The sequence below is a fragment of the Lissotriton helveticus genome, chromosome 3_1, assembly GCF_964261635.1.
Source record: "Lissotriton helveticus chromosome 3_1, aLisHel1.1, whole genome shotgun sequence".
In the NCBI taxonomy this organism is placed as follows: Eukaryota; Metazoa; Chordata; class Amphibia; order Caudata; family Salamandridae; genus Lissotriton; species Lissotriton helveticus.
Window position 1 is genome coordinate 7,141,831 of NC_136061.1, and position 21,789 is coordinate 7,163,619.

A 21,789-nucleotide genomic window follows, 5' to 3' on the forward strand; every position below is an offset into this window, starting at 1 on the left:
GTTTTCTAGATGTGAGCCCCTTCTTGGAGTTTATATATATCCAACATATTTGTTTTCACAATGTCTGTAATTTCGAGAATATAATCTGCTAGGTCCTGACTTTCCTGGAAAGACTTCAACTCTCTATTTCACATGCTTGTATGACGTAGACTTACCAAAACAATTTCCCTTGACTTCAAGTACAAACTAAACTAGTTGAGTGCGGCCTATCACAGCATTCATAGTAATCCATCTCCCTATGTGAAACATTTTCAAACTAAAGCTGCACAATTTTTGGGTTAGACACTTTTCACTAGAAATCTCCTCCCACGTCTCCTTCATCTCTGTCCTATCCGATTTTGTTATGTAGGAAGTCACATAACGATCAACAGTGAAGGAATTGTCTTTTTCTGACAAAATGTATATTCACATTGGCATTCGACATTTTGAGAATCACAGGATGATAGTCATTAATATATTTGGAGACCTATGTTCTTCTTAGGTTGTATGTATTTTTGGGAGATTTGCGAGAAACTCTGTGTCTCACCTCAGATAAAATACTGTTCACTCTTCCTTTGGAATTCACAGGTCTTGGAAATCCAAACCTTGTGTAAAAGTTTACTTTGGCCCTGTATTTTTTATGACAGAACTTGCCATATATATGTGCTGTTTTGAAGCTCAGAACTTGTATCCCTGGCGCTTTGATACACCTCTGTAAAAAAAATAGATATCCAGAGATTTTTTATTTTTGCTTTGTGTTCTTGGTTCTTTAGAGAAGTAATTTAGCTTGGGTCGACATTGCTAATCTGAGCCAAATTTGTCTGGATGACATTTAAAAACATTGTGGATGTGTAGCAGTGATGATGTAATATTTCTGGAGCCATGAGACTTATATACTTCAATTTGATATCGAAAGACAGTTTTGGGGGGTAAAGTACTCGTATAGAGATAAAAAATAATTCCTCTGAGCAACCCTTCTGCCATATTCTAAAATGGCTGCTCTATAATGATGTGTTTAAGCCATCATATAGGTAATTTATTTTAATGTTGTTTTTGTTGCAGGTTTCCAGTTGATTCACATTCATAAACATGAGCAAAGCAGGTGGCGCTTTACCTTCTGACAGTTGGTTTCTAACTACAAAATCTGGTGACAAAAAAATATGTGTCATATGCCAAACTTATCCAAAAGAAAAGCTAACAGCAGCTGCCGCAGGACAGAAGCAAGTTTGAGATGTTACAGAAATACGGCAAGACAAAATTCACAAAATATTTAAACTGATGGGTAAATAGACACAACTATTTTATCATTATCACAACAAGATCTAGAAGTCATATACAGTGGAAATAGGTCTGGAAAGGATTTGTCAAAAATTTGCATAAACCCATGACCCACAGCAAGAATCCAAGTTGTAGGAAACTGGCTCTCTATGTAGTGTTTTAAAAGGAAGAACACTGTGCAGAGACTCCAGAGAACCCCTAGTTGGTCCGAAGGAGAAAATACAGAAAATTTGAAGGCAGTTTTTTCTGCTAGTGTGGGCTAGCAGCTAGGATTATCAGAGGGTAGTGCTAAGCATTAAATGGGATGCAGACTCAAGAATAAATATGATATTAAATTGTAAAAAATAAAGATGAGATTTGTATGTATGTTTAGAAACCAAAAACTCTGTTTTAAGGTAAGTACTTTTTGAGTTATGATAACGAGAGCTCAGTTAGGGAAGAGTATCTGCACTGAAACGTATGTTTTTGCGTCCCAGACTTCCCCATCGTTCCTAGCAGCTAGGGGTACATATTTCATCTGTCATGATAGAGCATACACATGGTTGCCCCTGACTTCTCAGGCACATGTTTTGTTTCGTTCCTGTTGCCTCCCACCTACACAGCTGCGGCAGATTACCACAAGACAAGGATAGTTAGAGGTGTCTTCAGTAAAGAAGACACTGCAGGACAATAATTGGGAGATTTCTTGAAGGGTTTTCAGCCGTTTTGGGGACCTATGGTTAACAGCAGGAACATAAGGCAACTGACAAGGGTGGTTGAGTCTACCGAAGTTGAAAGTTGAAACTGCCGGTGCCCTTAGTAACTTGACTGCTGAGCTCCAGTCGGATCGTCTTATGACTCTTCAGAACAGAGTTGCGTTAGATGTCATACTTGCAGACCGAGGTGTGGTATGTAAAGTGATCCAATCAAGTTGCTGTGTTTTCAGTCCAGATAACGCTCCGACAGTGTACCAGACCATTTCCAAACTGTATAAGATCTCTGAATCTATTTACGTGGATAAAGGAGATTGGTCATTGATGGGATGGTTCTGGGAACTGTTATCTGCCTGGGGATGAAAGATTCTAATGGTCATTGGGATGATGTTAGCCATTCTTTTCCTGTTCTGTCTTTGTGTACAGTGTGCTCCTGCTATATGTGGCCTCTGCGCTACATCATGTGTAAGGAAAGCTGTATCGAGGGACCAGCTAAGTAATAGGATGATGCTACAGCAACATCTCAATGAATTTATGAATATAGACCTGGACTCAGATTAGCGTGAGTGTAGGTTAATTGCCTATGTAAGGGCAAAAGGAGGGGCTGTGGTACTGAAAATTCTGGACCCATGCCAATTTCATTGTCGTATCGGGACGATTTTGGTATCAATAGACCGAGAATGACGAGTATACTATACACGAGTATTTTCGTCGTATTCGAGTAACAAGATCACCCTGAAATCAGAGATTCAGTCCTGAACCCTCGGCTTCCATTTTGTGCATGGCAGCCATTTTGTAGTTGCCCTCACATAGGCCGATGACTAAGGCCAAAATGAGTCTTAAGGACACATACACCTTTGCTGAACTTTTTTGTGACCTGGGCAAGCTGACTCCACTGCCTGAAGCCAAACCTGTTCGGCCAGTTCCTTTCCCAGTGGCCGCCCGAGATTAGAATCAAGGCACAACATATTATAAAACCCTTCATTGCACACAACTATGTCTAATCTTGCTCACACCTGTCTCTGTTCATTGCTTTATGACTTGCTTTACGAGGAGGAGGTGCCCGTTTTTATTGGTGGTCCGTTGATATCTGATGAAAATACTGGGCCTTGCCGGGTAATTGATTGTGGGCTGGACAAACAAAATATGGGCTTGTCATCATGACTCTGCTTTTTCTTTGTCGTGAAAATATGTGAATGGTCAACTGTAAATAAAGTATGTTTTGCCTGAAGCGTAATATTTTGTATAAAAAGGGTTGGCTGACTTTGTAAGATAGAGCAGTCTCCTGAGAATATACACCGTGTTGTACTTCTAGGATACCTGTTACTGGCTGCAGCCAATAAATTCGGTCTTTGACTTCACAAAGAAGACTCTGTGTTTCTGTAGTCTGAAACAGGAAGGACTCAAAGTCTTAGGGTGTGTTCCCTGGCACCGCTGGGTTCTGAAAAACCCAGTACTTCATGGTGCAGGCTGAGTGAGTTTCTCCTCCTCATCTAATCTTCCTGCTTTTCTGTTTACCATAAGTGGAGCAGGAAATGGGGCTTGGCCTTCCCCACTATCTGGAGGTTCCTGGTTTGGATTTATTCTTTTTTTCTTCTTATTGAAATTTTAGACCAGATATAAACTATGAACTCTTCACAAAACTGAAGGACCTATACTGATAGAGTGAACGAATCATACTCCCTCTTCTAAGTGAGTATGGATGGACTTTGGGTTATTTTTTTTTTTATATTTTAATTTTGGGATAATAGCCTGACCATACAAATTTCTTATATGTCCACGATATAGATTTGGCTGCACTTTTCAAATATATGTGATACAATTTTTGCGTGAATAGACCATCAACATTCTAGCAATTGGTGAGTTTGTAGACCTTTTGAGACTAGTTTCTCGGGTATATCACTTTTGTTAAACCTTTTTCCTGACCATTCTTTAAGTGTCCAATTAAATGGAGGTTTTGATTCTTTTGTGTTTTTCTGTGGTGATTGGTGGAGGTGACACCTGTTTTCGTGGGTCCTTGATCTGATCACCCTACATGCACTTTCTGTATTTTCTTGTGACACTGTGAATATGGTGAGACACTTGGCATTATGTCTATTTCTCTAGAACCTTTTCATTTATGATTGGTTCTTTTCAGCCACTTGTAGATGTTCTCTTGCTAGCAGGACACTTGAAAATTTGATACATTTTAGACATTGTGATTTTTATATTTATTAGATCATGTATTTTGAATTTTTGATTATATGTAACATACTTTCTAGCCCTGAAGAAGTCTGTGGTCTATACCACTATAGACGAAACACGTGTTGGCGGCTAGACCTCATGAGAAGATTATCAATGGAATAAAATGGAGAAATGAAGATCACTCTACTTGTGATTATTTGAAAACACCTTACTGTGTGTGTGCCCTTAGCTCAGGATATAATCTGTTTGTTAAGCTTATATGGTATTGTTTTCATTACCATTCTGATTGTTGGTAGGTGGCTATCACCGTATCCTTGGAGCTATTCAGACTGTGTTTAAATACTTTTGTCAGAACTCAGCGCAACCATCACCCAGCCACCCATCATTTATTGCCTGGTTTGGATTTAATTGGCAGCATCGCCTTTGAAGCTTCTTTCCTGGGAAGATCAACCTGATCTGGTGGAGGTGTGAAACACCTATGCCCAGAGGAGGTTATGTTTCTGTCCTTTGAGAGTGCTGGCTCTGACCCCATTAGGTCAGACATATATCTGGTTGGAACCGGCCGGAGGCCCCACTAGTGTTTGGTTAGGTTACAGGGAACCATGTGAAAGGGTCTCCTGTGTGAATTTATTCATAAATCTAACACTGGCATCAGTGAGGGTTTATTAAGACTAGAGGTTTGGTCCCAAACATCCTAGAAATCAGTGAAGCTATCATGGAGCTAGGAAACTCGTGTTATGGCTTCCGTTTCACTTACAACAGAATGGACGGGACATTGTAGGGGCAAATCTGCTCATACTGATATGCCCGCACATTGGATATAGAGCCCCCTGCCTTAGGGCTAAAGGCCTGCCTATGGGGTGACTTACCTATTTCTTGGTGGAGAGGCAGATCTGACCCTCTGGAGCTGCTGTACCTCTTCCTGCTTTGGTGCTGCATGAAGGTCATCAGAGAGCAGCAAGATGGCGAACAGGACTTCACAGGATCGGGGCCTGCGGTGAGCAAGGGAGTGATACCTTCACTCCAAGGGAACTACTCCATGATTTCTTGAAGGCTAGAGGTGCCCCAGAGTTCTTGGAGTCCTTGCATGTTTCTAAACAACACACTTTCTGAGAGAGGTGTGGTGCAGTGGTCAGAGTGTCTGACTCCGGATAGCAGGTCTCACAGTTCGATCCCTGGCAGCAACTCAGCTTAGCACCATGTGACTCTGGGCAATAGCTGACTTAATCTACCCAATGCTCCCAGCACCTTGAAACCCTTAAGGGTGATATGTTTGTACTTTACAAATATGAATTATAATTATAATGTATTATTATATGTTATGCATTGCATGAGTTGGCATGCCACACAGGGTAGGGTGCCATGTTGACTCTTCAGATTTTCCTGCCCCAAGACATGAAGCCTGCAATGACTGGTGCACAGCCTTGGAGAGAGGGCCCTGGGGTGGCAGAATCAGTGATGCTGCTCCAGAGGACCCCCTTTCGTACCCATGACCTAGGTACAAGGGGGACCACTTACTAGGGACTTACAGGGGTAACTGAAGATGTGCCAATCATGGGACTGTGCTCTGGGAAAGAGATCTGGCACTGGGGACATGGTTAGCAGGCACCCATTGCACTTACTGTCGTAAATTACAACAAGCATCAGGACAAAAGTGGGGGCTAAACATAGAAACAAGCACTTTCCTACACAAGTCTTCTGAGAAAGTGATGACAACCAAACAATGCCCATCCACTTACAAGATCGGTGGCTACCCCTTGTCCACCCCCAACAACTGATCAGGAAGCAGAAGACCTTCAATTTGTAATTTGTGGTTTATCCAGAACAAGGGCCAAGCGGTTTGATGAAAGAACAAAGTATAGAGTATGTGAGTCTCAAAGGTCCAACAAAATTGTCTTATTTGCAGCTAGTTTCTTCTAGGATGAAGTGTTCAGCTGGTTAGCTGACACAAACAGTGAGGTGAATTTATTTGCAGCAGATTTGTATGCCCACCAGAATTGCATGCATGCAAACATTCGAAAATGTGACTGCACAATGAGCGCCCGGCAGCTGCGTAACCACCAGCCTTCAGTTAAGTTGGCACTCTTTAAAAAAACAAATAAAGTTTTACAACCACTCAGTGAGATCAGTGAAGTAATGGAGATATTGATCAACATTGATTAAACTGTATCGCCTCTCCCCTTCGCAGCCAAAGTTGCAGAGAAAACAGTCAAAAAGGAACTGACACGATTCATCGAAGAGAACGCCATCTTCGACCCGTCTCTATCCCGATTCCGAAGTAATGACACCACCAAGACTGGCGTACTCGCTGCCATCAGTCAACACCTACGAAGACTTCACTGGCTCCCTGTGGAGAAAAGAGTCACCTTCAAAATCCTCACTCATGCCAACAAACTGCCTACACAACAGCGGACCCAAATACCTCAATGACAGAATCAATCTCCACGTACCCAAAAGAAACCTCTGATCCTCCAACGTTGCACTAGCCGAGACCCCCGTGCATCCACAGAGTCGGCAGAAGATCCTTCTCTCACATTGCATCTTAGACCTGGAGTGAGCTACCGGTAGACATCGGATGTGCCCCCTCCCTGAACATCTTCAGAAAGAGCCTCAAGACCTGGCTCTTCGGCTAAAACAGATCTGCGGATCCCCCCACCCCAGTGCCTTGAGACTCTCGCGGGTGAGTAGTGCACTTACAATCCCCCTGACTGATTGATTGCTCCATAATAATGAAATTAAGATTTTTCTGGTGAGAATGTACAATGACAGAACTTGATTTAGCTAGAATGACAAAAAGAAGGAGCCACTTATAGTGTTCTCAGCTGATTGGACTCCTAAAGTTCTTGCTGTGAAAATAAAATAATAGGATGCAGTAAAATCAAGAGGAAGCTTTTTAAGAAAAGTCCTTAAAGATTTAGCACCTGATTCACAAAAGTAATCTGAGACAAAATCATAACTTTAGGACTTTCGGTATTCACAACATGCATTTAGGCGTAGTAAAGTTATGAACACTAAGTTTTACCCACGCACTCATCACCAGCAGACTCGACTATGGAAACACACTCTATTCCAGCATCACAAGTCCCTACGGCAAACTCCAGACAATACAAGTTTTTTCCCTCGCTCACTTTTGTTGTGAAAATTTCCATGAAAGCTAACATAAGGGGTCAGGGTGAAGCTACTCTGACCCCATGTTTGAGAAATAGGGGTGTTAGTGACACACGTTATGTGTACAAAATAGATTTTTTTAATCACGCACGATGTTCGAGACAACGACGGGCCTGTCGGTGCAGCCCCCCAGGGTACCATCGCATGGATGTTGTGATTACAGAGCAACATCGCGATGACCACATACCACCTTCTTTTTCCAGCAACAGAAGCAGTGGTAACCTGCCAACCACTGAGTTAACTTCAAGTTCCAAAATTTGACTTCAAGCCAGCGTTTAATTAAATCCTTGAGCCTGAATACCCTCTTCCACCGATCTGACTACCTCTCTTTTTCTATCCTCTACACAGTCAGTACTGCGTGATTGTGGGGTTTTTCCATTTTCTTCATAATTATGCACCTATTGCACTTGTGACATGTTCCTCTCACTGCTACACAATTTGTATATTTCAACAAAAAAAATGCAACTACCTCAAACAGACCAAAAGTTAATTAAAATGTCTTTATAAATGTCACACATGATTGATTGGTCAGATATCTATTTTTTGTTGTTGCAGTTTTATATAACTCGAACTAGACCCGAAGGTTTCAGAGCTCTATACATGAGCACCAGTTGCATTACAGATGGACACATTTTTTTATATAAATATATAATTTTAGGCAGGGTGAGATTAACTGATTTGCCCAGAATCACAAGATGTTTGAGCATCCCTGCTGGGACTGGAACGTTCTTCCCCATTTTTAAACTCTTTACCCATCTACTGGATCAAAACAATTCCTGCATTATTAATGCGAATCCTACTTACAACAAATATATTGTTATGAAAACTGCAATTATTTAAAAAAGAAACCTGGAGGTACAGAACAAGTACAAAACATTTGACGTTTTCTAAGGTTGGATGTCTTCAAGCCTGCCAGTGTGGCACTAATATCAAACATATGAAAGGTGACCTCAGGTCTCAGAAGGATACTTTTAACTAGAAATAATTGCTACTAGGAGTCCACAGTGTTGAATGAGACCCAAAAATGTACATGAGTTTTAAAATGTAACCCATGTTAGACAGAAAAGGAGAGGGCCATGTCTTACTGCATGAAGTGTTCATAACTAAGTTAGTATTCTGCTGAGTGAAGCATTGTGGGAGTTACACAAAATATTGTATCCTGGGAGGTAGAAGGGACATTGTTGCTATACTGGAACTTTCCTGAAATACATTTCAGGTGACGCAGCTCAGGGTCTGATTAAAACCAAAAATCAATCCTGGAAAAAAATGGCCAAACCAAATTCCGCCTCCAGGGGGCAGTGACTATGATGGGGCCCCAGGGACATGGTGGGTCATGGCCGTCCATCCTGATCCTATAGCAGCCCTGGGCATGGATCATACCAGGGGAATGCCAGCGTGGCACAATGGCCAGTCCAGTCTTGACCATGCTTACAATTCTAGCCTCCCCTTTGGTTGGCACTTCTTTGTGCCCGCGGATTCATGCCCTGTGAGGTTATTCATTAACAGGTTCAATCCTCGGCCTCCGCAAACGAAGTAAAATGGCTCCAATTAATATTTGGGATGCTGTTTTGCAGAAAAGCAGTAGCCTCCTCCCAGTGGCCCCACAACTCAAGGGGGCCCTCCTGCAAATTGCATGCAGGGCCCCCCTCGCCCCGGACACAGTCTGGAGCTCTCAGGGCACCTCTATGGGCCCACCTAGTGCTCAGGGGGCCCCCGCACCGCAGGGGCTGCGGGGACTTTTGTTATGCCACTGCCTCCTTCCCACATCACTAAAGTTATCAAGTCTGCATCATAGTTGACAGCTATGTTTCCTCCAGTAAAGATTACATTGAAAAGATTTTAGGATGCTTGACTACCTTTCCATGGGTCACCAGGACCGGCTTAACCATTTCTGGACAAAGTTTCGAGCATTCACTATCTACTCATGTAGTTCTGTATAAAGGGCTCAGGACACTCCACCCACCTTCAATGGATTCTCTGGTCTGTATAAAGGGCTCAGAACACTCCACCCACCTCCAATGGATTCTCTGGTCTGTATAAAGGGCTCAGAACACTCCACCCACCTCCAATGGATTCTGTGGCCTGTATAAAGGACTCACAACACTCCACCCACCTCCAATGGATTTTCTGGTCTGTATAAATGGTTCACAACATTCCGCCCACCTCCAATGGACTCTCTGGTCTGTATAAAGGGCACAGGACACTCCACCGACCTCCAATGGATTATATGGTCTGTATAAATGACTTAAAACACTCCACTCACCTTCAATGAATTCTCTGGTCTGTATAAAGGCTCACAACACTCCACCCACCTTCAATGGATTCTTTGGTCTATATAAAGGGCTCAGAACACTCCACCCACATTCAATGTATTCTCTGGTCTGTATAAAGGGCTCAGGACCCTCCACCCACCTCCAATGGATTTTGTGGTCTGTATAAAGGATTCACAACACTCCACCCACCTCCAATGGATTTTCTGGTCTGTATAAATGGTTCACAACATTCCGCCCACCTCCAATGGATTCTCTGGTCTGTATAAAGGGCTCAGGACACTCCACCCACCTCCAATGGATTATATGGTCTGTATAAAGGACTCCGAACACTACACCCACCTTCAATGGATTCTCTGGTCTTTATAAAGGCTCACAACACTCCACCCACCTTCAATGGATTCTCTGGTCTGTATAAAGAGCTCAGGACACTCCACCCACCTCCAATGGATGCTATGGTCTGCATAAAGGACTCACGACATTCCACCCACCTTCAATGGATTCTCTGGTCCGTATAAAGGCTCACAACACTCCACCCACCTTCAATGGATTCTCTGGTCTGTATAATGGGCTCAGGACACTCCACCCATCTTCAATGGATTCTATGGTATGTATAAAGGATTCACAACACTTCACCCACCTAGAATGGATTCTCTGGTCTGTATGAAGGGATCAGGACACTCCATCCACCTCCAATGGATTCTGTGGTCTGTATAAAGGACTCACAACACTCCACCCACCTCCAATGGATTATCTGGTCTGTATGAAGGGCTCAGGACACTCCACCCACCTCCAATGGATTATCTGGTCTGTATGAAGGGCTCAGGACACTCCACCCACCTCCAGTGGATTCCCTGGTCTGTATAAAGGGCTCGCAACATTACGCCCACCTCCAATGGATTTTCTGGTCTGTATAAAGGGCTCAGGACACTCCAGCCACCTTCAATGGATTCACTGGTCTGTATAAAGGGCCCAGGACAATCCACCCACCTCCAATGGATTCTATGGTCTGCATAAAGGACTCACAACATTCCACCCACCTTCAATGGATTCTCTGGTCCGTATAAAGGCTCACAACACTCCACCCGCCTTCAATGGATTCTCTGGTCTGTATAAAGGGCTCAGGACACTCCACCCGCATTCAATGTATTCTCTGGTCTGTATAATGGGCTCAGGACACTCCACCCACCTCCAATGTATTCTGTGGTCTGTATAAAGGATTCACAACACTTGACCTACCTACAATGGATTCTCTGGTCTGTATAAAGGGCTCAGGACACTCCACTCACCTTCAATGGATTCTCTGGTCTGTATAAAGAGTTGAGGACACTCCTCCCACCTCCAATGGATTATATGGTCTGTATAAAGGACTCACAACACTCCACCCACCTTCAATGGATTCTCTGATCTGTATAAAGGCTCACAACACTCCACCCACCTTCAATGTATTCTCTGGTCTGTATAAAGGGCTCAGGACACTCCACCCACCTCCAATGGATTCTGTGGTCTGTATAAAGGACTCACAACACTCCACCCACCTCCAATGGATTCTCTGGTCTGTATGAAGGGCTCAGGACACTCCACCCACCTCCAATGGATTCTCTTGTATGTATATAGGACTCACAACACTCCACCCACCTCCAATGGATTCGCTGGTCTGTATAAAGGACTCAGGACAATCCACCCACCTTCAATGGATTCTCTGGTCTATGTAAAGGGCTAAGCATACTCCACCCACCCTCAACGGATTCTCTGGTGTGTGTATAAAGGGCTCACAGCACTCCACCCACCTCCAATGGATTCGCTGGTCTGTATAAAGAGCTCTGGACACTCCTCCCACCTCCAATGGGTACTCTGGTCTGTATAAAGAGCTCAAGACACTCCACCCACCTCCATTGGATTCTCTGGTCTGTATAAAGAGCTCACGACACTCCACCCACCTTCAATAGATTCTCTGGTCTTTATAAAGGGCTAAGGACACTCCACCCACCTCCAATGGATTCTCTGGTCTGTATAAAGGGCTCAGGACACTCCACCCACCTCCAATGGATTCTCTGGTCTGTATAAAGGGCTCAGGACACTCCACCCACCTTCAATGGATTCTCTGGTCTGTATAAAGGGCTCAGGACACTCCACCCACCTTCAATGGATTCTCTGGTCAAGCAAAGAGCCGCTGGAGAGCTTGTAAACTGCTTCTACCCACATGCACAGTGGAAGTCAGATCAAAGAACAACCATCAAATGTGGAAGATCTTGAGACACATAGGTTCATTGGTAAGGAGTCCTTCTGCAATAAACTTTAATGCTGACTTGTATTTTTTAAATGTTTGAGATTTTTATTGCAGAGTTCACTGACACAACAACAGATGGTGTGAGTGGGATTGTAGAAAGGAAATTCATTGTGTCAAGAACATGCAGGTAAAAATGTGAAAAAAAGATGGAGGTTGGAGGGGAGAGAGAGAGAGGCATCAGTAAAGGGGATCCATGAGAGAGACACATGCCCTGGCGCAAGAGAGAGGAGGACATGTCAAGGGCAGTGTGAATCTTGCTGATGGTGGATGCAGACGCTGGGACCTCTTCACTCGCTTTCGATTTAGAGAGCGCATATGTAGGTCTTCTGATCAAAGAGGACCAGCCAGAGCCGGTCCATATCTTCTGACACGTGTTTGATCTTGAATGATTTGAAGTCCAGCTGTTCCCAGTCTGTTCCAATGGGGTTATCATCGCTTATTCCAGTCCTAAGAACACGTCAGAAGATGCTTATTGTAGAGATCTGCTGGCACAGAATCAACATTTACAGTAGATGCACCTTTAGGACTCTGCAAGCCCTCATCCACCCCACAAGAGGCTTCTCCACCCTGGCTACAGACATTTGACATCCACATACTGGCGGAAGGATACTGTATACTAGAGCCCCAGACTCAGCAAGGACTGATGAAAAAACATTCTACTCAATGTTCTATGCAAAGAGTTTAAAGCAGTATTACCCACCAAATTAACAATTCTCAGAAAATGAAAGTGATGCTGAGTGGGTGTTCTTGTGCCCATGGTGGATGTGTAACCCATTGTTACAATCCATTGGGTTGTGGCGTGCTCTGCTGTCTGAGGTCATGGTGAAAACGTTGCAGAGATCTGTGGGGTCAGACATTACTGCAATGTGTATCCTTTCAGTATGGGAATCAATGTATAGACACCAAAGAGTCCACTTTATCAACAAACATCCGAGTGCCAGAGTGGGTACACATGGACACATGGCAGGTACATGGCAAGACTGACAGACATCCACAATGTGCACTGCAGTCTTTTAGGGTGAAAAGCAAGGTTTATCTATATAACACTTCAAACAATTGTGGAATTATTAGCAAGACCTCCTGGTGAAATGAAGCCGAGCAATTCTGTTGAAGCCCAACAGGTCAGGTCAATGCACAGGCAATGTGCAGCACAATGCAAGGTCTACCAGCATAACAAAGGACCCTGACCAGAACACCATTAATGAGCTCATAAGCTGCATCACTGATGACATCACGTGGGACACAGTAGCAGACATTGGCAAAGACTCCACCTATTTTACAGCAAGGTCCATGACTGATCACTGGAAATGCTTTTGGGGTGCCCTGGCATTGAACTTCTCTAGTCTCTCTAACTTAGCCACACTCACCTGATCTTAATTGAGGATTTTAATTACCAGGCAGAAATTCTTAAGGTGGGAGTCGAGGATATTGAATTTCTGGAGGTATTCTTGTCCCGACATTTCACCAAACGGATCCATACTCCTAGTCGTGACTCAGGTTATATTTTGGATACAATATGGAAGTGTAATATTAAAGGGACAGGGTCTTTTTCCTGTACAAGATATGATCATTCCTTAATTAGGCTACAACTTGCAGCTTCATATTTGCATAGTGATGCACTTGTGCAACTGGTGCCTTCGACTAAGGAATGAGATAGAAAAAGGCGTAATCGGCACCTGGGTTTAATGATGAACTTACACTCACAAAATCAATCTACTCCACTTAGAAAGACAGTGGCACAGGCAATAAAACCTCATGGCTTTGGGCTGCATATGTCTATTGAGACATATTAGGATATCAGCACCTTACTAAAGGCTTGAGGTGCTTAATATGGTACTGTAGCCTGCATTATCTGAAAACTCTATTATACCAAGTCACTGCACCCGCGTCTCCCCGCTACAGTGGTACCTAGGCTACAGGTTCTCAAGAATGGAGCTGCACGCCTTGCACAGAACACCCCAAAACAATCCATGCCACCCATTCACTTAAACATCACTATTAGCTAGCTGTTGGATTTAGGGTGCAATTTAAGGTACTCTGTCTTCAAGGCTCTAGATAGCCTTGGTCCTTCATTTATTTCCAAGAGCATTATATGATACTCTCCATCTCACACGCTAAGGGCCTCTTCTACACTCCTCTTGTCTATCCAAGAATTGTCACATCTATATTAGAAGGAAGGACCATTTCGGTCTGCACACCATTCATTCGCTGCCTTTCGGAAGATCCTTAGAAGCCTGGCTCTTTCCGTAAGCCTTTGCATGTGAACCCAAGTGAGACTCGCAAGTTATTGCCAGTCTCACACAATCTCACACTTTGGTGATTATCAGTACCACGCTGGCAGTCTGTGCAATTGTAACCTCAACCTCTTTTTGGCTGGTGCCAAGAAACCTTTTGTTGAATGTGCATTTTCTCAAATATCACCAACATAACAACACACAGCATCACGTGGAGTGTCACTTACAAAGCCATAGGTGACTTCACAAAGTAGGTCCCCATCACCTGCACTGCAATAAATCCCAGTGACTCCAGTGTGGTAGGAGTACACCGGAATCTAGTAGTATTTCCATATCAAACCTCTATGGGATGTGGAATATCTGCAAGCACTTAACATGACAACCCTGACCCCTCAGGGATTGTGGAAAAAGATTTAGAAAACACTTTTGCTCAGTCACTTTTGCACTCTTGTTCTCAGAGAAATATACTGAATACACAATGGGATGTTTTTAATATTTTTATTGAACCAGTGTTATTCTTGTATAAAATACACATGCTGCGATAATCTGTCGACAGAAGCAGATGAAAGTGATTAAGAGCACCAAATTAGTAAACTGCAGGTATAATTCCTCCATGGTGTTAAAACAGTGTGTATATGGAGGCATATCAAACAGGGTGGTAATTAAGGTTGGGCACATATTACTGAGTTCCGCTAAGCGGGACTCTGCGAAGTGCAAAAAAACTCTGCTGCGCTATGTGGAGCTCTGCAAGTGGTGGAGTTATTTTAGCTAAATTCTGTTCGCAGTGATTTTCAGTGCCAGGTGCTTGTCCACACTGTCCAGCCATCGGAAACTGTATCATGCACAGCACAAGCGGGTGCTGCTTCCTTTCTGCCGCTTGAGTACATTTTTACTCGAGCAGCAGCTTTCTCAATGAGAACGGGCAGTTTTTCAACGCAAGTGTCAGAGCATACGTGACCACTCGCAAAGAGAAATCGGATTGCCTGCACTGAGAAATCTCACCAGGAGATTGATTTTCCCCGCTCGTGCTTGCCAACTTGATATTAACTAATGCAAATGAGGAAAAAATCTTGCCGGGAGGTGGATTTTCCTCACTTGTGCAAAAAAACTTTGCCGCACGGACCTCTGCAAGTGAATCAGTTTCTTAAGATGAATGCCATTCGCAGTGATTTTCAGTGCCAGGTGCTGGTCCGCACAGTGCAATCATCGCGAACGGCATCATAGACACCGGAAGCGGGCACTGCTTCCTTTCTGCCACTCAAGGGCATGTTTCCTCGAGCAGCAGCTTTCTCAATGGGAACAGGAAGTTTCTCAACAGGAGGGTCACAAGCTTACATGACCACTCGCAATCAGAAATCAGACTGCCCGCGTTGAGAAATCTCGCCGGGGGTTGATTTTAGATGCACATGCTCACCAAGTTGCTGTTAATGATTTCGAACTATGAAAAATCTCGCCCGGAGCTTGATTTTTTTGCTCACCCTCGCCACGCTCGTCGTGGACCTGGGTCAGCAGACTCGATAATTCTCGCTTCAGTTCTTACTCTAATCAGGGGTTCCACTCGGCAACTCTGGGCATTAGCTTGCCTAATCTCCACAACGGCCCCATCAATTCCGGGGATGCCTGGCTCCACCTTAGGGACTCCTAGCAGGGACCATCTCACAGGGAAAGCCAGGATGGGTTCCCCAGAGTTATACAGCGCCAGGAGACCTATAGACGGATAGTAGTGCGCTTTACAAGCTCAAATACATTTGAGTTTGAGTTTTGAGTTTAAATCATTTGTAAAGCGCGCGTTCACCTTGCGGTGTCATGGCGCTATGGTTTACTGAATCTCAGAGAGCAAGAAGATCGGGGGGAGTAAGGAGGATGTATAGTGGGAAGGCTTGTAGAAAGAGAAAGGTTTTTAGCGCCTTTCGGAAATGAGAGTATTGAGTAGAAGATCTGAGGTGGGCCGGTAGAGAGTTCCAGAAGGTAGGGGCGAGTGTGGAGAATTTTGAGCCCCCCACTTTTTGCGCCTAAAGCGGGGAACTGTCAGCAGATGTTGGGAAGACGAGCGCAGTTCCCGGGCGGGGGCATAGGCTTTAATTTCTGAGGAGATAAAGGCAGGGGCAGAGCCGAGCCGAGCCTGAAAGGTGATACAGCCCATCTTGAACTGGGATCGTTCTCGAATGGGGAGCCAGTGCAGGGATTTTAGGAGCGGGGTGACGTGATGGAATTTGGCCAAGTTGTAGACTAGGCGGGCGGCCTGGTTTTGGACCAGCTGTAATCGCCGTATATTGTATGCGGGCATGCCGCAGTATAAAGCGTTGCCATAGTCTAAACGGGAGATGACGATAGCCAGAACGAGGAGTTTTAGGGCAGTGAAAGAAAAGAAGCGGGAGACCTTACGGATAGTACGAAGTGAAAGAAAAGAAGAGGACACCGCTGAGCTCACCTAGGAGTGCAGTGTAAGTTGATCGTTTAGCTTGATCCCAAGCGTTTTGACAGAGGAAGATGGAGAGGGAGGGGGACCTAGGGAGGGAGGCCAAAAGAGGGGGGTCCAGGGACTGGAACAACCACCTGCCAAGACCAGTTTGGTTTTGTCAGGATTTATTCTCAGGTGGTTCTAGTTCATCCAGTCCCGGATGAAGATCATAGTGGATTGGAAGTTTGTCATGGCGTCAGGGGATGGTGACAGGGAAAAAATAAGCTGGAGGTCGTCCGCATAGTTGTATACGGAGACCTCCATTTGCTGAAGAGCGAAGATCAGGGGGGCTATGTACAGATTGAACAGAAGTGGGGAAAGGGAGGAGCCCTGAGGAACCCCGCATTGTACCTTCCGCGGGTCCGCCGAGAAGTCACCCAGGCGCACCGCTTGGGTGCGGTCCCTGAGGAAGGAGGACAGCCAGACCAGGGCCGATCCCCCGACCCCGGCCGCCCTGACACGGGAGAGTAAGATGGAATGATCAACCGTGTCAAAGGTGGCGTAGAGGTCGAGGAGGACAAGGGCCTGGGGAAGGTTGGTGTCCATGCCTTCTCTAAGGTTGTCAAGGACCGATAACACCACCGCCTCCGTGGAGTGAGCGGGGCGAAAGCCGGCCTGACGGGGGGCTAATACTCCATTTTCCTCCACGTAGGAGGTGAGCGTTCTGGTCACATGTCGCTCCAGTACTTTCCTTAAGAAGGGTAATAGAGTGATGGGGGCGATAGTTGACCAGAACGGAGGGGCCAGCACCAGGTTTTTTGAGGATGGGGACGATGATAGCTGTTTTTAGATATGGAGTAACGATGCCCTGAGACAGAGAGCTGTTAAGAAAGGTAAGAGGGGGTTGCACACAGGTCGCGTAGATGTGCCTAAGAATATGAGCAGGACAAGGGTCTAGAGGAGACCCTGATTTGACCAAGGGAAGAAGGGAGAGGAAGGTCTCTTCCGTCAAAAGGGGGAACGAGTCAAGGCGTGTCTCGGCTGGTGGGCACCGGGGGTCAAGAAAGGCAGGGGAGGGAGGGGGGATATTAGCTATGATTTTAGAAATTTTGTCCAGAAAGTAGGTATTCAGGGAGTCGCAAAGAGCCTGAGAAGGGGAGGAATTGAGGGTAGTTCTGTCAGAGTAAGCGAGATTGTGAACAATAGAGAAGATTTCCCTGGGCTGGTTCTCTGCAGCCAAAATTTTTGAGGAGAAGTAGGCCGTTTTAGTGGTCAGAATAGCTTTTTTATATTGGGACAAGAGGGTTGTGTACTGAGCTTTAAGGTTGGGGCAATAGTGTCGTCTCCAGGCTCGCTCAGCGTGGCGGGCTGTAAGTTTTAGGGCCTTCAATTCCCCGGTGAACCAGCAGTTGGCTTCGTTCGCCCGTCTGGCGGACACTCGCCTGAGAGGGTGCGACCGAGTCGCAACCTGACAGAAGCCAGGAATTGATGGAGTCGGCTTGTGCTGAAATTGACAGACCGAGTAATCCTGGGCTGGAGGAAGAGGGTGTGGCGGACAGTGAGGCCGCATCCATCCGACCCCAAGAGCGTGCCCATATGTTTTTGGGAAGAGGAGGCTTGGTGGCTGGGCTAAGGTGTAGGGAAAAAGAGATAAGGGAGTGGTCGGACCTGGGACAGGGGGAGATGGACAAGGAGACTATAGGACAGTTGAGGGACCAGATCTGATCGAGGATGTCGCCCTGAATGTGGGTAGGGGAGTGGACGTGAGAGTTAAAGTTAAGGGAACGAAGGGTGTCTGAGAATTCTTTGGAAGTGGAGCATTCTGCACGGTCAGAGGGCCAAAAGTTGAAATCCCCTAATACCACAATGGAGGAGTTGTTGACCGCTAAGATGGCCTTGAGACCCGGCAAGAAAGAGTTGGGAGGGTTGGGGGGGACGATATATGAGCAAGCAGGTAAGAGGAACTTTAAGGGATAAGGAGCGGACGACTAAGAAGTCAGATGAGCCAATAGAGGGAAAAGTTAGAGGCTGAAAGGGGAAATCTCTGCGGGCGATCAGGGCGACACCACCGCCCGATTTGCCGGAGGGTCAGTCTGTGCGCAGTACGTAATATGTGGCGGGGAGAGCAGCTAACAGGGAAGGGAGGGAGCTGTCACAAAACCATGTCTCTGTAAGAAATAAGAGATCTGGTTTCTGCAAGTCCAGTAGGACAAAAAGTTCTTGGCAGTGCTTGACTGCTGAGCGAGTGTTGAGATAGTAGATGGAGAGGGTAGTAGGCTCGGGGGCAGGAAGGGGATCGGCAGAAGGGCTGAGGGGGGGAGGGGAGGAGCAGGGCGAGAGAGGGAAAGAGGGAGAGGGGCTTAAGACCGTCAATCCCAGTCTGTCAATGTGCTCAGCCACAGTGGCATTTACAGGCCATGGGCCTTGGAGTTTATGTAGTTGTGCAGAGGAGTATTGTATCGCCAGGGCATGGTGGGGGGGCCCTTGGCCCGGCTGGTCGCGGATGGGCACAGACGGGCTTGCCATAGGCGTGCCTTCGGCGCGCAATCGTCGCGCCCGCTGTGCTCGTCCGCTGCGCGTCCGAAAGAGGCACATGATTTATAGGGGGTAATGCGGTGGTGGGGGCGTGGCCTATGAGAAGGGGCGTGGCCTCGGTGCTCGCCGGAATGGCGTCAAGAGGTGGTTTTGTTAATTCGAGCCGCGGCAGCGTGAAGTCGGCTGTGCGGGGAACTCGAGGCAAGTGGTGAGTTGTTAAAAGTACAAGTTATACAAGTGATAAACAAATTTTAAAAAGAACCAAGTCGCGCTCCCAGCTTCCGCCTCAGGATGTTCGTGTAAACTGGTCTTGCGCTTGTAATCAGCGTCTTGTTATATGCGGCGGCGGGGGGCGTGGCCTCTGAGAAGGGGCGTGGCCTTGGTGCTCGCCGGAATGGCGTCAAGAGGTGGTTTTGTGAATTCAAGCCGCGGCAGCGTGAAGTCGGCTGTGCGGGGAACTCGAGGCAAGTGTTGAGTTGTTAAAAGTACAAGTTATACAAGTGATAAACACATTTTAAAAAGAACCAAGTCGCGCTCCCGGCTTCCGCCTCAGGAGGTTCGTGTAATCTGGTCTGGCGCTTGTAATCAGCGTCTTTTTATATGCGGCGGCGGGGGGCGTGGCCTCTGAGAAGGGGCGTGGCCTCGGTGCTCGCCGGAATGGCGTCAAGAGGTGGTTTTGTGAATTCGAGCCACGGCAGCGTGAAGCCGGCTGTGCGGGGAACTCGAGGCAAGTGGTGAGTTGTTAAAAGTACAAGTTATACAAGTGATGAACACATTTTAAAAATAACCAAGTCGCGCTCCCGGCTTCCGCCTCAGGAGGTTCGTGTAATCTGGTCTGGCGCTTGTAATCAGCGTCTTTTTATGTGCGGCGGCGGGGGGCGTGGCCTCTGAGAAGGGGCATGGCCTCGGTGGTCGCCGGAATGGCGTCAAGAGGTGGTTTTGTGAATTCGAGCCGCGGCAGCGTGAAGTCGGCTGTGCGGGGAACTCGAGGCAAGTGTTGAGTTGTTAAAAGTACAAGTTATACAAGTGATAAACACATTTTAAAAAGAACCAAGTCGCGTTCCTGGCTTCCGCCTCAGGAGGTTCGTGTAATCTGGTCTGGCGCTTGTAATCAGCGTCTTTTTATATGCGGCGGCGGGGTGCGTGGCCTCTCAGAAGGGGCATGGCCTCGGTGCTCGCCGGAATAGCGTCAAGAGGTGGTTTTGTGAATTCGAGCCGCGGCAGCCTGAAGTCGGCTGTGCGGGGGGAACTCGAGGCAAGTGTTGAGTTGTTAAAAGTACAAGTTATACAAGGGATAAACAAATTTCAAAAAGAACCAAGTCGCGCTCCCGGCTTCCGCCTCAGGAGGTTTGTGTAATCTGGTCTGGAGCTTGTAATCAGCGTCTTTTTATATGCGGCGGCGGGGGGCGTGGCCACTGAGAAGAGGCGTGGCCTCGGTGCTCGCCGAAATGGCGTCAGGAGGTGGTTTTGTGAATTCGAGCCGCGGCAGCGTGAAGTCTGCTGTGCGGGGAACTCGAGGCAAGTGGTGAGTTGTTAAAAGTACAAGTTATACAAGTGATAAACAAATTTTAAAAAGAACCAAGTCGCGCTCCCGGCTTCCGCCTCAGGAGGTTCGGGTAATCTGGTCTGGCGCTTGTAATCAGCGTCTTTTTATGTGCGGCGGCGGGGGGCGTGGCCTCGGTGCTCGCCGGAATGGCGCCAAGAGGTGATTTTGTGAATTTGAGCCGCGGCAGCGTGAAGTAGGCTGTGCGGGGAACTCGAGGCAAGTGGTGAGTTGTTAAAAGTACAAGTTATACAAGTGATAAACAAATTTTAAAAAGAACCAAGTCGCGCTCCCGGATTCCGCCTCAGGAGGTTCGTGTAATTTACATTTACATTTACAACTTGATGTTGGGGAACGCAGGCAAGGAAAAAAACTCTGCTCTGCTATGTGGAGCATAATTTTTCGGACCTCTGCAAGCTCAACTTAACACGGAGTGCCAAAAATTATTCAAAGTTCGCGAGCGGCGCGGAGTTCTCCGCCCAGAGTTAGTGGGCTACTCTATGTGGAGGGGCTCTACTAGTGATGTGAAGGTATGCACCATGTGGAGAAGCTAGACTAGTGATGTGAAGTTATGCATTCTTTTGCAGGACCAGTGATGTGAATGTGAATGTATTGACAGTGCTGAGGGTCTGGGCCACTGATTTGAAGGTATACATCATGTGGAGGGGCTGCAGTAGTGATGTGAGGTATGCATTCTGTTGCAGGGCTAGACCAGTGATGTAAATGTATAAATAGTTCTGAAGGGCTGGACCAGTGATGTAAATGTATATATCATGTGGGCAGGCTGGACCACTGATGTAAAGCTACAACCCATGTGGAGGGGTTGGACCAATAATGTGAAGGTATACATCGTGTTGAAGAGCTGTCCCACTGAGTTGAAGTTATACATTGTGCTGACAAGCTAGACCACTGAGATATAGGTATACCTCCGATTGCAGGGCTGGACTAATAGTGTGAAATTATACATTGTGTTGAAGGTCTGTCTCAGTGATGTGAAGGTATACGTCCTGTTGAAGGGCTCTCCCAGTGATGTGAAGGTATAAATCATGTTTAAGTGATGTCACAGAAATGTGAATGTATACATTCTGCTGACAATCTTGTTATATTCTATGTAGATGGCCTAATATAGGCTCAGGTAACAACCTTTCCTTTCACGTACATTCTCCCCTACACTACATGTATAATGGTTCTTGGTGACTGACTTTTTACCTAGAT

General features: G+C 46.1%; 1 protein-coding gene across 1 annotated transcript in view; it reads right to left on the minus strand.

Moving 5' to 3' along the window:
* Nucleotides 1-11,880: 11,880 nt before the first annotated feature.
* Nucleotides 11,881-21,789, minus strand: part of LOC144824374 (fish-egg lectin-like) — a 93,591-nt gene continuing 83,682 nt past the window's right edge. The window contains exon 4 of the mRNA XM_078683486.1: nucleotides 11,881-12,308. Within this exon, the coding sequence (XP_078539612.1) occupies nucleotides 12,164-12,308 (145 nt within the window). The 3' untranslated portion in view covers nucleotides 11,881-12,163. The remainder of the gene's footprint in view (nucleotides 12,309-21,789) is intronic.